This window comes from Amblyraja radiata, chromosome 27 (assembly GCF_010909765.2).
Source record: "Amblyraja radiata isolate CabotCenter1 chromosome 27, sAmbRad1.1.pri, whole genome shotgun sequence".
In the NCBI taxonomy this organism is placed as follows: Eukaryota; Metazoa; Chordata; class Chondrichthyes; order Rajiformes; family Rajidae; genus Amblyraja; species Amblyraja radiata.
This window is the reverse complement of record NC_045982.1, coordinates 10791740-10807344: the sequence shown is the minus strand read 5'-3', so window position 1 is coordinate 10807344 and position 15605 is coordinate 10791740. Positions and strand designations below refer to the sequence as shown.

General features: G+C 44.6%; 1 protein-coding gene across 1 annotated transcript; it reads left to right on the top strand.

Annotated features, from left to right (window-relative positions):
- Positions 1-7861: 7861 nt before the first annotated feature.
- On the top strand, positions 7862-12837 carry nr0b2 (nuclear receptor subfamily 0 group B member 2). The gene is made up of 2 exons (XM_033045101.1): positions 7862-10279; positions 11795-12837. Exons 1-2 carry the CDS (start codon positions 9739-9741, stop codon positions 12034-12036), a joined length of 783 nt encoding a protein of 260 aa, XP_032900992.1. The 5' UTR covers positions 7862-9738; the 3' UTR covers positions 12037-12837.
- The last annotated feature ends 2768 nt before the right edge of the window (positions 12838-15605 follow it).

The window sequence follows — 15605 nt, the reverse complement described above, 5'->3', positions numbered from 1 at the left end:
ATGGAGGCAGGAGGCAATGCTTTGTTCGACTGATGCAGAACACACTCACTGGCTTGGTACCAAAGCTCAGAGTACATAACCAGCAGCGAAAATTAGATAGGCAGAGTTTGTAATCATTTGGGAATAAAAAGGAGACCTATGAAGGTTTCTGATAGACACAAATGCCGGAGTAACTTTCTGGTGGGGTTACTTGGGTGAATTCATAGAAATTAGGTGCAGGAGTAGGCCATTCGGCCCTTCGAGCCTGCACCGCCATTCAATATGATCATGGCTGATCATCCAACTCAGTATCCCGTACCTGCCTTCTCTCCATACCCTCTGATCCCCTTAGCCACAAGGGCCACATCTAACTCCCTCTTAAATATAGCCAATGAACTGGCCTTGACTACCCTCTGTGGCAGAGAGTTCCAGAGATTCACCATTCTCTGTGTGAAAAAAGTTCTTCTCATCTCGGTTTTAAAGGATTTCCCCCTTATCCTTAAGCTGTGACCCCTTGTCCTGGACTTCCCCAACATCGGGAGCAATCTTCCTGCATCTAGCCTGTCCAACCCCTTAAGAATTTTGTAAGTTTCTATAAGATCCCCTCTCAATCTCCTAAATTCTAGAGAGTATAAACCAAGTCTATCCAGTCTTTCTTCATAAGACAGTCCTGACATCCCAGGAATCAGTCTGGTGAACCTTCTCTGCACTCCCTCTATGGCAATAATGTCCTTCCTCAGATTTGGAGACCAAAACTGTACGCAATACACCAGGTGTGGTCTCACCAAGACCCTGTACAACTGCAGTAGAACCTCCCTGCTCCTATACTCAAATCCTTTTGCTATGAAAGCTAACATACCATTCGCTTTCTTCACTGCCTGCTGCACCTGCATGCCCACTTTCAATGACTGGTGTACCATGACACCCAGGTCTCGCTGCATCTCCCCTTTTCCTAGTCGGCCACCATTTAGATAATAATTCAGAGCAGGTGTGTTTTCAAATTTAATTGCAAGTGGGCGTTGAATTAAAATAGAAGTTGAAAACGTTTGAAAAATTCGGCAAGCCAATCAGCATTTTGTGGAAGGTGAAACAGTTAACATTTCGGGTAAGAACTGAGGGAGAATGACCTACTGAAAAATGAAACAAACCCGGCCAGTGGTTCCTGGAAAGGGGATCTACCCAGACTCAAAATTGGTCAAAGATGAGAGGTAATTTTCAGTAGGAGAGAAGGTGGTGGTGGAGGAATGTGTAGAGCAAATACAACCTTCACATTGAATCTGGGATTCAAGAACTAAACTTGGGACGACAGATGGCACAATGGGCTAAGTGTTCGGCTGGCAACCGGCAGGTAGCTGGTTCGAATCCCGCTTGGAGTTCATACTGTCGTTGTGTCCTTGGGCAAGACACTTCACCCACCTTTGCCTGTGTGTGAATGTGTGTGAGTGATTGGTGGTGGTCGGAGGGGCCGTAGGCGCAGATTGGCAGCCACGCTTCCGTCAGTCTGCCCCAGGGCAGCTGTGGCTACAGAAGTAGCTTACCACCACCGAGTGTGACTGAGGAGTGAATGAATAATGCGATGTAAAGCGCCTTGAGTATTAGAAAGGCGCTATATAAATCCCATCCATTATTATTATTATTATTATTATTATTATTAATCAAAGATGAAGCTCACATGGAAGAAGTGATGGATGAAAACACATGGATGGTAGTTAAACAAATGCAAGGAATGGGAGGGAATCCATCTGCACAGGAGGGCGGAGAGTTGATTTAGTCACGCACTGGGGACTAGACAGGGAAAGGATCCATCAACAAGTTGTCTGGAGAAGAATGTTGGCAATAAGATGAATTGGAATGGCTCATTTGGGACAGTTAATAGCACTTTTTTCCCCTTATCCTGCACACATCTAACCTGTCAGACAAGTCCCACCACATTACTATTGATAAGACAGGCTTAATGGATCTGTTCATACCAGGAACTAAAGGTGCTGGTTTACAAAAATTGACACAGTGTGCCGAAGTAACTCAGTAGATCAGGCAGCAACTCTGGAGAACATGGATAGGTTCTGAAAAAGAGTAATGATCTGAAACATCACCTATCCCATGCTGTCCAGAGATGCTGCCTGACTTTCTGAGTTACTCCAGCACGTTGTGTCTCTGTCTGTACAAGGATGCATTCACATACAAATTGACATGAGTCAAATAATTGACATGAGTCAAATGGGAATGAGATTAAAAGGTTTGAAGAAATTATTCTGCATGATTGTGCCAGAATGAACAGCAGAAAGCTAGCAAACTTCAAAAGCGTCACACCGCAATGGATGTTTCAATGTTTTCTTGCACATCCTTGGAAGTCATGCAGATGGGATAGATCTGAAGGATCCCATGGCATAATTTGAAGAAGAGGGAGTGGTTTCTCCCTGACAATTTATTTCCAAAATCAAAATCACTTAAACAGATTTGCAGAACACCTTTCATTATACAAGCACAATTCTAAGCTTCCAGTTGCCTATCACTTTAATTCTCTGTCCTATTCCCACTCCAACCACTCTGCTTTCAGCCTTTGCACTGGTCCAACAACACTCAACATTAGCTAGAGGAACATGTCGTAAGCATCGGGAGCTGACCTGGTTGGTGACTGACTCCGAACTACAGCAACAGCAGCTTCGTCCGCCCCGAATCGTGAGGCTTCAATCGGCCCGTTCGCTGGGCTTTCATCGCCCGGCGCGGCTTAAAATCGGCCGGCAGGGGCTTCAACATCAGGAGCCTCGATCGCCTCGATGCAGTAATTTGACCGCGGGTTGGTGGAAGATCCCGCGGCCGATTTTAAGCCGCGCCGGGCGACGAAAGGCCCCGCAAACGGGCCGATTCAAGCTCCGCTCTATGATCTTTGCTCCGCCAGGACGTCTCCCTCCTCCAATCACCTACTTCCGTCTCTGACCGACACCTCCCTCCACCAATCATTGCGCTGAATCATCATATCCCGCCCCCCCACCCCCATTGCCTGCTGACCGACGTCTCTCTCGTCCAGTCGGCGCCCTCGATCATCAGTCCCACCCCCACTGTCTCATGGAAAGCGGAGATTATTAATAGATTTTATTTTTCACTGAATTTCAAAATCCGGATTACAAAACGGGGGCGATTGTCCCCCCACCTCTCAAAGCATGGAGGGGAGGTGTCCCCCCCCCTTGATTTCCGCCCATGCCTGGATAAGCTGGGAAGCATTGTGAGTCATGTTTTTTTTAAACTTCTCCAGTGCCTGCACTGCGAGGGAGCAAACTGCCGAAGATGCGGGTGGATGATCCATTGGTATCCTGGATCAGCAACTACCTGACTGGACGACCACAATATGTCAGGCTACAGAACTGTTTCTCAGACATGGTAGTGAGCAACACAGGGGTCCCACAGAGGACGATACTCACTCCCTGTTCACCATCTACACCTCGGACTTCAGATATAACTCAGACTCCTGCCATCTGCAGAAGTTTTCAGATGACTGCAATTTTGGGCTGCATAAGTGAGGGGCAGCTGAATACAGAGGTGTAGTCAACGGCTTTGTTGAGTGGTGTGGGCTGAATCACCTACAGCCCAACACCGACACGACTAAAGCCCCTGTCCCACTTACGTGTCCTTGGCATGCTAATTACGCGACCTCGTGGTCGCGTTGAGGCGCGACGGTCCCGCGGAGGCAGAAGCAGGCAAACGATCGCCGAACTCGGCCTGGGGCTCACGGCCGTTGCAGTCCAAATCCGCCCCCACTTCTACTCCCAGAGCGAGGCCAAGAAAATTGAAGATTGACACAAAATGCTGGAGTGACTCAGCGATACCGGCAGCATCTCTGGAGAGAAACAATGGGTGATGTTTCGTGTCGAGACTTTTCTTCAGTCCGAAAGAAGGGTCTTTTATCCTTTCCACTCGTCACTTTAATTTCAGGTATTTTGTGTTTTTATGACTGGTGGCAGATCAATTTCCCTCCTGGGATAAATAAAGTTGTATCGTTAACATACTCAAGTATTTTCTAAACAATAAGCTTCCCAATGATGACATAGCAATGTTCCAGTGTTCAGTGTTGGCCAGGTAACTTTGAGGGTTAGTTTCTCAGTCGGCTGTTTCATGTTCCTTCCCATTTAATTTAGGAAAGCAATCAATGGCATCTCATTCAATGACTGATTATAGTCATTTTACAGTAAAAGTCAGGAACTCTGAAGCAAAAGGGGACCATTTAATCCTCAAACCTGTTGCACCAGTCTGTTAATTCAACTCCATTTACATTTAAAAAAAAGTTGGATATCTACCATTTTCACTGCACACAATCTAATAAGAATCATTTTGGGGATGAGAGGATAAAATTGGCTAATGAAGTTCAAGTTCAAGTTCAAGTGAGTTTATTGTCATGTGTCCCTGTATAGGACAATGAAATTCTTGCTTTGCTTAAGCACACAGAAAATAGTAGGCATTTACTACAAAACAGATAAATGTGTCCATATACCATAATATAAATATATACACACATGAATAAATAAACTGATAGTGCAAATAACAGAAAGTGGTTGCTAATAATCAGAGTTTTGTCCGAGCCAGGTTTAATAGCCTGATGGCTGAGGGGAAGTAGCTATTCCTGAACCTGGTTGTTGCAGTCTTCAGGCTCCTGTACCTTCTACCTGAAGGTAGCAGGGAGATGAGTGTGTGGCCAGGATGGTGTGGGTCTTTGATGATACTGCCAGCCTTTTTGAGGCAGCGACTGCGATAAATCCCCTCGATGGAAGGAAGGTCAGAGCCGATGATGGACTGGGCAGTGTTTACTACTTTTTGTAGTCTTTTCCTCTCCAGGGCGCTCAAATTGCCGAACCAAGCCACGATGCAACCGGTCAGTATGCTCTCGACTGTGCACCTGTAGAAGTTAGAGAGAGTCTTCCTTGACAATCCGACTCTCCGTAATCTTCTCAGGAAGTAGAGGCGCTGATGTGCTTTTTTGATGATTGCATTAGTGTTCTCGGACCAGGAAAGATCTTCAGAGATGTGCACGCCCAGGAATTTGAAGCTCTTGACCCTTTCAACCATCGACCCGTTGATATAAATGGGGCTGTGGGTCCCCCTCCTACTCCTTCCAAAGTCCACAATCAGTTCCTTGGTTTTGCTGGTGTTGAGGGCCAGGTTATTGCGCTGGCACCATATGGACAGTTGCTCGATCTCTCTTCTGTACTCTGACTCATCCCCATCAGTGATACGCCCCACAATAGTGGTGTCGTCAGCGAACTTGATGATGGAGTTCGCACTGTGGTTCGCTACGCAGTCATGGGTATAGAGTGAATACAGCAGGGGGCTGAGCACGCAGCCTTGAGGTGCTCCCGTGCTGATTGTTATTGAGGCTGACACATTTCCACCAATACGAACAGACTGTGGTCTGTGGACGAGGAAGTCAAGGATCCAGTTGCAGAGGGATGCGCAGAGACCCAGTTCTGCGAGTTTGGTAACCAGTTTGGAGGGGATGATTGTGTTAAATGCCGAGCTGTAATCAATGAATAACAGCCTGACATATGAGTTTTTGTTGTCCAAGTGGTCCAGTGCGGAGTGGAGGGCCAGCGAGATCGCATCCACCGTTGGTCTGTTGTGGCGGTACGCGAACTGCAGTGGGTCCAGGTTTTTGTCGATGTAGGAGTTGATTTGCTCCATGATCAACCTCTCAAAGCATTTCATCACCACCGGCGTTAGTGCCACTGGTCGATAGTCATTGAGGCACGTCACCTTACTCTTCTTGGGCACCGGTATAATTGATGCCCTTTTAAAGCAGGTGGGGACCTCAGACCTCAGAAGTGAGAGGTTGAAAATGTCCGTAAAAACTCCCGCCAGTTGGTCCGCACAGGTTTTTAGAACACGACCGGGTATACCATCAGGACCAGGTGCTTTTCGGGGGTTCACCCCTCTGAAGGATTTCCTGACATCGGCCTCTGTGACTGAGACTGAAATGCCATCGCAGCGAATGGGGGATCGGGAAGGCACATCAGTATTCTCCCTGTCAAAGCGTGCGTAAAACGCATTGAGCTCGTCAGGGAGTGATGTTACACCGGCATTCGAGCTGCCTCCTGGTTTTGCCTTGTAGGAGGTGATTGCATTCAGACCCTGCCACAGCTGCCGAACATCTGTCTCGTCCTCCAGTTTGGAGCAGAAGTCCCTTTTGGCCTTTTTGATGGCCTTACCAAGGTCGTATCTGGTCTTCATGTAGGCCACTGTATCATTGGAGGTGAATGCCCTGTGTCTGGACTTCAGGAGAGTGCGGATCTCAAAGTTCATCCAAGGTTTCTGATTGGGAAACACTCGGAAGGTTTTTGTAGGGATGCAGTCCTCCACACATTTCTTTATGAAGTCTGTAACGACTGTGGCGTATTCGTTCAAGTCCGTTGCCGAGTCCTTGAACATTGCCCAGTCTACAGACTCCAAACAGTCCTGGAGTTGTTCTTCTGCCCCCCCCCCCCCCCGACCAGCTCTGTGCTGTCCTCACTTTTGGGGGTGCGCTCTTCAATTGCTGCTTGTAGGCAGGAAGAAGCAGCACCGCGGTATGGTCGGACTTACTGAAGTGAGGGCGAGGGATAGAACGATAGGCATTCTTGATGGTGGTGTAGCAGTGGTCGAGGGTGTTAGGTCCTCTGGTGCAGCAGGAGACATGTTGGTGGAAGTTGGGGAGTGATTTCTTGAGGTTCGCCTTATTGAAGTCCCCAGCAATGGTGGTAAATGCCTCGGGGTAAGACGTCTGGTGTTTGTTGACCACGGCCTGCAGCTCCTCCAGTGCCAGACGGACATCTGCCTGGGGTGGGATGTAGACCGCGGTCAGGATAACGGAGGTGAATTCTCTCGGGAGGTAGAAGGGACGGCACTTCACCACCAGATGTTCAAGGTGTGGAGAGCAGGAGTTGGACAGGACTGCCACGTCGGAACACCACGCAGAGTTGACCATGAGGCAGACGCCCCCTCCTCTCCCTTTCCCAGATGCCAGGGTACGGTCCATGCGGTGGATGGAGAACCCTTCAGGCTGGACCGCTGAGTCTGGGGAGCTGGGGGTGAGCCATGTCTCTGTGAAACAAAACACAGAGCATTCCCTCAGCTCCCTTTGATAAAGCAGTCTTGCCCTTAAGTCCTCCACTTTGTTTTCAAGGGACTGTACATTAGCCAGTAGGATAGTTGGGAGAGGGGGCCGAAGTCCCCTGCGCTTCATTCTGACCTGAAGTCCTGCCCGACGGCCACGTTTCCGGACACAATGGAGGCTTCCCCTTTGTTTCCAGGTACTGTACTTGCTGTACCTGCTGTTTCTGCGGACCTGCGCTGGAACGGGGATTCCCTCACAGACGGCAGCTCCAGCTCCGTAACGAACGGGGATTCCCTCAAAGTCGGCAGCTCCAGCTCCGTTGTTCCTGGAGGATCCAGCCCGTCGTAGTGAACAGACCACACTGAGGAAGTGGTCAGGCTGACAAGTCACGCTAAAGGAATGGGTAGGCTGATGGAGAACAGCACCAAGGAGGCAGCCTTACCAACTCAATGGGTCAGGCAGCATCCCCGGAGAACATAGTTAGGTGTCATTTCAGATTGGTTTCCTTCTTACAACCGAGGGGACTCTGCCATGGTAATTGCCATATCAACACATACTTAACTGGCATATTTAATCTACTAGCACCTGTCAAGTCTGAGTTCATACTGAAGAAAAATCCTTTACTGTATCTTCCTTTATATTAATATTCCTTGATGCATTTTCCCCATATCCCTTGAAGTGTCTTTGCCGAACAAAACCTACAGATCTGGCTTGAAAATGTTCAGAGCTAGAAACTCAGTTTATCTCAGACAGAGAAAGAGGGATCTACCGTCCAGCGAGTTTGATGATCAATTGTCAGAAAAAGATGGAATGCATTAATGAGGAAATATTAGGATTATTATAGAATAAGGAAATAATGCGGATTTTTCAAAAGATAAAAGAGTCAGCAAAGTTTTGAGAAAGAGGGATTGTTTTTTAGCAAATTTATTAGAGATCCTTGAGGTTGTAAATAGCAAGGTATAGAAAGGAGAGGCAAAGGTACTGTATTTGGCTATCCATAAAGTACTCAATAAGATGACACATTACAACTACTGTACAAAAGGTTTTGTGGGATTGAGGATAATATAATAATTTAGGCTGATCATTGGTTAACAGACAGAAAGCAAAGTAGAGATGATCAGTTTATGTTCTGGTTGGCAGCCTTTAAGTAGTTGGTTTCCTCAGGGATCAGTGTGTAAATCAATATTAATTTACAATCAACATTAATTTACAATTGTCTATTGTCTATAATCTATATTAATAAATTAGACGTAGTGTAATTGTCAGGTGTGCTGACAATACATAGATAAGTGCACAATAACCTGTGTAGAGGACATAAAGAGTCAGCAAAGGAATATAGGAAGATTTAATAAGGAGACAAAAATGAAGGCTGTGTAGAGAAATTATCTTTTTTGCAGGGAAAAATAGAAAAGCTGAAAAATCTTTAACTGCAGTAAGATTATAAACATTTTCAAAGCACTTTTGATATTGTAAATAATGCAGTGTCTGTAGGAGTTTATTGGAAGCGGCATGGAGTATTGTAAATGTTAAGGAAGTCCTGCTAAAACGATTGAAGGCTTTCATGAGACGACACCTTGGTGAGACTACATTTAGAATATCGCACAACATACAAAGTACTGGACGAATTCAGTGGGTCAGGCAGCGTCTGTGGAGGGAATAGCCAGACAACAAAGATTCGGGCCTGACCCGCTGAGTTCCTCCAGCACTTTGTGTTTTACTCAATATTCCAGCATTTGCAGTTTATTGTGTCTCCTCATATGGTTTTTGTCCCATCATTTAAATAAGGATATACTTTCTTGAAGATGTTCCAGTGAATATTCTTTTGATTTATTCATGAGATTAGGGCTTGTCCTTTGGGGAACAATTGATCAGCTTGGGTTTGGATTCAGAAGAATGAGAGGTGATCACATTGAAATATATAAGATTATGAGGGGGGATGGATGGAGTGGATGATGTGACTCACATGCCATTAATACTAATGTGCTTAGTTAAGATTTACAACATTAAATTTTGGTGTGAGAGAAGTTGCTTTATCAATTCAGTTATCTGGCTTCAGGTTGAATTGTTTGTTTGTACCAAGTTCAATTTGTACCAAGATTATGTTATAAACCTACGTGCAGGCAACATTCCTTATCTAATTGCAGAGCTCAGAATCAATTTATGTAACTGAGTGTACAGGATTTGGCTGATTATGTTAATGGCCTCTTGTAGTCCTTGGCGCAATGTACAGGATGGTTTACAGTCTGTGTACATGACATCAAGTTGATGATAAACTTCCATCTGTTTGACCTGGTGTTTCATGGAAAAATATTATCTGCTGCTTGCCTGCACCATAGTAACAGGTTCCATGGCCTTTTAGCAACTGCAAGCTTGTTTTTCAATGAAAGCAGCGTGATTCCTGAAGCCAAGGTCACATTTAGTCACTGAAAGAAACTGCGTATAAATAGTGTCGGGTGCAACCAGCTCATTTGGTGCCTGTGGCGGTTAGTGTTGTACTGAGAGCTGGAGTTAAACATCCACTTTCAGCCAAATCTTCCGACAACATTAGTTTTGTTGTGTTGAGAGTTAGCGATTTTAGTTTCCTGATAAAATCAGAACTTTAAACTGCCTTGAGCTGTTAATACCATTACAGTGTGGCATCAGTGCTAAATTGAGTGTGGTTTCTGCCTGGCAGTGAGATTATGGCTTGTGTTAATGTTCTGCTCAATAAATGCCAATGTGTTTCTGGAGTGAGACAGAACGCAATCTTAAAAACCATCTTGAGCCAGCAGAGCGATCTGAAGATTTGCTCTGAGTTCTCGCATTACAGCTGCCCCTGTGCAACTAGGCGGACAGTTTGCTTGAAAACTCCACAGGTTACCTGTCAGATGGTATCAGATGTGCTGGTAAAGACAGTAAACTTTATGAAGAACCTTCCTTTATTCCACCACCTTCCCAAGGCAGATCAATTATTGTTGCTGGAAAGCTGCTGGATACAGTTGTTTTTGTTGGGATTGGCCCAGGAGAGGGTGAGCTTCGATGTGATAGAGACCCCAGGCCACAGCATGCTGAAGAGAATCTTGCTGAAGGGGCAAGACCTGATCAAGACAGGGGCAGAGGAAAGGAGACAGCCAACACTCGCTGGTGTACAGAGAGTAAGAATTTGGCTGCACAAGTTCTGGTGCTTGGATCTGAGTCAAACAGGATATGCATATCTGAAAGGAGCACTCCTCTTCAATCCTGGTAACTAAACGCCATCTGATTTTATTCTAATTACTGTATGTACTCAACTAAAAGAATTGTAATGGTGACATATTTACACAACGTATATTATATGAACCTAAGAGTAATTTTTCTGTGACAGTAATGCTGGTAGCAATGTTGCACAGCTCCAGGGACCAGGGTTTGGTTTTGTCTGTGTAGAAATTATGTATTCTCCTTGTGAATTTCCATCAGCCTCTTCCCACATCCCAAAGCATTGTAGGTTAATTGGCTATTTTAAACTAGTATGGGTAAATGGCAAAATGAATCAAAATGGAGTTGATAGACATTTGTGTGTGTATGTGCTAGAGAGAGAGAGAATAGGACAGAGACACATGGGGAAAACCTGAGAAGGGGATGGGATGGGATTGCTCTCCTGAGAGAGTGGCATGGATATGATGGGTTGAATGATTTATTTCAGTGTCGTAATCAATAAGTAAAACATCAGCAGCAGTTTGAGAACCAACCAGGGTTTACAATTCTTGAGGTCCTTAAACTTTCAGTGAATTTTTTAAAAAGGTAATCACAATTTTTGTGTGTGATTATTTGTTCAAAATTTCTGGCAGTTTTTTTCTTTAGATTAATTTAAAGATACAGCGTGGAAACAATCCCTTCAGCGCATCGAGTCCACGCTGATCACCTGCTCACACTAGTTCTATGTTATCCCACTTTTGCATCCACTTCTTACACCCTAGGGGAAATTTACAGAGGTTAGCTAACCTACAAATCCACAAGTCTGTGGGCTGTGGGAGGAAACGGGAGCATCCAGAGTAACCCCATACACTCATAGGGGGGGGGGAAATGTGCAAACTCCGCATGGAAAGCACTCGAGGTCAGGATTGAACCTGGGTCTCTGGCGCTGTGAGGCAGCAGCTCTACCTTCTGCACCTCTGTGGTGCCTCCAATCTTTCTTTGTTTTTCAAGATTTCCACCACTTTTGGAGTTCTAACTCCTCTGCATAACCAGCAGAATGCCACAGCCAGAGCACACTGCTGATTCTCTGGTTATGAACCTTTTGTGTGATGCCTAACCCAAGGGTGGGTTGAGTGTGGGCTGTGTTTTGGATTTGAGGGTTAGATAGTGGAAAACATTTAAATGACTAATCGCAGAATGTCATGGAAACTAAACAACTGGGTGTAATATTTATTTTGGATAGGTTAAATTAATTATGAAACAACACAAAGGGCTAATACTTTCAATATTGACGGTACAGGCTGTCTTCCCTATCCACTTTCAGTCCTGAAGACTTTTAGGGTCTTCACTGAATTTCACCTGAAATGTTGATGTCTTTTCCCCCAATGGATGATGCTCAACCTGCTGAGTTCCTCCAGCAGTTTGTTCATTTGACTCCAGATTCCAACATGTCTCTTGTATCTCCTTTCAATATTAGTGTATGTTGAAAATGCTGTGCTTCTTTGTACACTTGTAGCTTCTAGTTTAATTGTTTGCTTGGGTTTTGTAACTGATTACAATTATTTGTGAGTTTGCCTCTTATAGACCTGCCTGGACTCCAAGCACCTGATTACATTGAAAGCCTTCAGCGGGAAGCTCAGGGGGCACTCCATAAGGTCCTGGAGCCCATTCCTTCCAAGGACAACAGTCGCTTTGCTCGTGTTTTACTCACTGTCTCTGCCCTAAAAACCATCAGCAATGATCTCATAACAGAACTCTTCTTCAGGCCAGTGATCGGAGCAGCCGATATGAGTGAGCTGCTGCTGGAGATGCTTTACACCGAGTGAAGAGCAGCCACCAGCATTTCTGCTACTCAACCGCTCACCTGATCCACACACACATATTACCAACCTGACTGTGCCTCACTGCACACCCACAGCACACACACATCATTTGGCCTACAATGTGGAGTGGTGCGGCCTTTCCTGGAGGCCGGCCCAGAGCTTCAAGCCGCGGGCGCGGCGCGGACTTACCATCGTGGAGTGGGCGATCCTTTGCCGAGGAACGCCAGCGAAAGTGCTCCGACCACGAGGCCTGTGAACTTTAACACCGTGAAGCCGCGGTCTCCGGTAAGAAGAGGCCGACTCGGGAGCTCCAGGCCGCGGAGTGTTCCGATCCGTCCCAACACTGGAGTTTCAATCATCCCGACGCGAGGGTTTGAACATCGGACCATCGGACCATCGGCAGCGGCAAGTGCGGAGGGTTCGGCAAAGGAGGAAGATGACTGAACTTTATTGCCTTCCATCACAGTGAGGAATGTTGATTCCACTGTGGTGGATGTTTATGTTAAATTTTATTATTGTGGCTGTGTGTATTGTTGCTTTTCACTTAGTATGGCTGTAGGGTAACTCAAATTTCATTGTACTGTAACTGGTTAAGTGACAATAAACGCAAACTTGAACTTGAATACCTGCCGCCTCAGTATTCACCCACGTCCTCACCCACTTATCCCTAACTGCTCACTCATTGATCAATACTGTCAACATCTCGTTGTTGCTTACCCAGTCCCCACTTTAATAACACAATCTCATTATTGATCTACTGCCCGCATTATATCCGTTACTCCACATTTCCCTGAACTGTTGTTTGCCACCTATACTATTATTTTATATTGGTATTTTTTTAATCATGAATAAATATATTTTGCTTATTTTAAACATTTTATTGCAGAGAGCTTAAGCGAGTCTACACTTATTTTCAAATCAAAGAAACCTCAAGTACAAAAGTCAACATTTTATTCAGAATTATATCACTGATTGTCCAATGTGCAATGAATATTCTATATCAAAAGATTGGGAAATTGAATAAACCCTCATAGAGTTTAAACATCTGCTTTTGTGATGCTCAGTATTTTTGGAAAAAGGAGTAAATCATACAGCCCCATGAATCTATTTGATTTTCAAGTGTAAGAAATGAAAGAGACCATATCCCATCACAAAAGGAAACGTTGGAAAAACTCAACAGGTCAGGCGGCATCTGTGAAAAGAGAAGCTATTAACGATTTGGATCTGCACCTCATCAAAACTGGAAAAGTGAGACAGGCAAGTTAGTTTTCAGTAAGAGAGTAGATGGAATCCTGATGTGTAGAACAAAGGGGGAATGTATGTGATAGGACAAGTCAAAATGATTTAATAGGGACAGTTATCAGCACATTATGATTCTAGGTCTGTGTAATGATTTGTTAATGGTAAAATGGTAGAACTTGCCAGGTGGGCCAGACAAAAAAAAACAGAAAATGGAAAATGCTGGGAAAAGACTAATCACATCAGGCAGCACGTGTGGATTAAGAAGCAGTTAATTAGTCGTGAGAAAGTGAGAAATAGGTTTGACTTGACGGGTGAAATCAAGGGAAATTCTCTGATAGTGACCGCGTGGCACATGGGATAAGGTACTATGGGTATATACTGTGGTGCTGGCATAATGGAGCACATTTAGTAGGCCAGATTATACCAAAAAAATAGAAAGGAAAAAGAATGGCAGGCAGAAATAGTTCTTATATACACAGGAAATAAGAGTATGTTATCTAAAGTTAAGATAATTCAAGATAAGAGAATGCTGATGCTGGAATTGAGGTAAAAAGAGACTGCTGGAGGAATTCAGGTGGTCAGGCAGCATCTGTGGAGGGAAATGGACTGATAGCGTTTCAAATTGGGACCCTTCTTCAGAAGTGAGGTGTGGTTTCTTAAGCTTATCTTGGGTCTTCTTGTAACACTCCAGGAGACCACATAAATATATATCAGATTGGGATTGGAATGTTGAATTAAAATGGTAAACAACTGGAAGCTTCAGGCCATGTCTGCGGACCTAGTGCAAGCAGTCGCTCCACAAAGCAATCTCTCAATCTATGTTTTGTTTCAACAATGTAGAGGAGGCTACACACTGAGCACTGACTACACTGGAGTAGAAGAAGTGCAAATTAATAGTTGCTTTTCGTGAATCTATGTTTAGGTCCATGAATAGTGGGGAAAGGGTAAATAATTGAACCACCTGCATTTACACAGTTTAGCTTAGAACAGGGTGTGGCAAGTGAGACAAGTGAGAGTGTGGCAAGTAGATAGGTGAGTTATGAAGGTCTCTGTGAAATGCTGAAAGGAGAGAGGAGTATGTGTCTCTTGGTATATCTGTTGTCCATCCAAGACGTTGGCTTGGCTTGTTATATCATCTTTTTTTTCTCTGGGAGTAGAGGACATACCCATAATGACCTGCAAAGGATGTCCTCCTGCTCTGCATTTCACAATTCCCATGCTCTTTTCTCTACATTATTTTGTCTATGTCCTCACAATTTAACTGCTCAAGTTCATTTAATCACCTGATAACCTTGTTCTTATCCCTATGGTCACCCTGATTTTACCCTATCAGAGACCTAATCCTTTCTCCACCCTTCCTGCAACTAAACAAGCTTCTTTTCTTTTCTTTCAGTTCTGATGATGGATTTTCAACCTCAAATGATAAATCTATTTCTTCCACGGTTATTACCTGACCTGCATTATCTATTAGTATTTCCAGCATTATCTGCTTTTATTTTAGATATCCAGCATCTGCAGTTTATTGGATTTTAATACTTTAATATTTTAATCTTATAGAAACATATACAATTCTTAAAGGATTGGACAGGCTAGATGCAGGTAAAATGTTCCCGATGTTGGGGGACTCCAGAACCAGTCGTCACATTTTAAGAATAAGGGGCAGGCCATTTAGGACTGAGATGAGGAAAAACATTTTCAACCAGAGAGTTGTGAATCTGTGAAATTCTCTGCCGCAGAAGACAGTGGAGGCCAATTCACTGGATGCTTTCAAGAGAGTTAGATTTAGCTCCTAGGGCTAAAGGAATCAAGGGATATGGGGGGAAAAGCAGGAACGGGGTACTGATTTTAGATGATCAGCCATGATCATATTGAATGGCGGTGCTGGCTTGAGGGGCTGATGGCCTACCCCTGCACCTATTTTTCTATGTTTCTACACATTTCCCAAACCTTTGTACGGAAGTTATGTTGGTTGATTGGTACTGCTCTCTACTGATCAAATGTGCACAGTGCAGTCTGCTTTCTTCCGGTCAGCTGTTCAAAGATTAGAAAGAATGTTGAAAACCCACTTGTTTACATTACTGTTTAGCAGACCCAGAATATACTAGAATGCATATTTCCACCAACAGAATCAATGCAACAAACTGCTGGCAAGACGCAATGTTTCAGAGTCATAAGGCCACAGAGAGATACAGCATGGAAACAGCCCTTTGGCCCTCTGAGTCTGTGCTGACCATCAACCACACATTTTACACTAATCCTAGGTCAATTCAACTTGCCCCCACCCCCTCAGGTTCTCCCATTCACTTACAGTAGGGGACATTTACAATAAT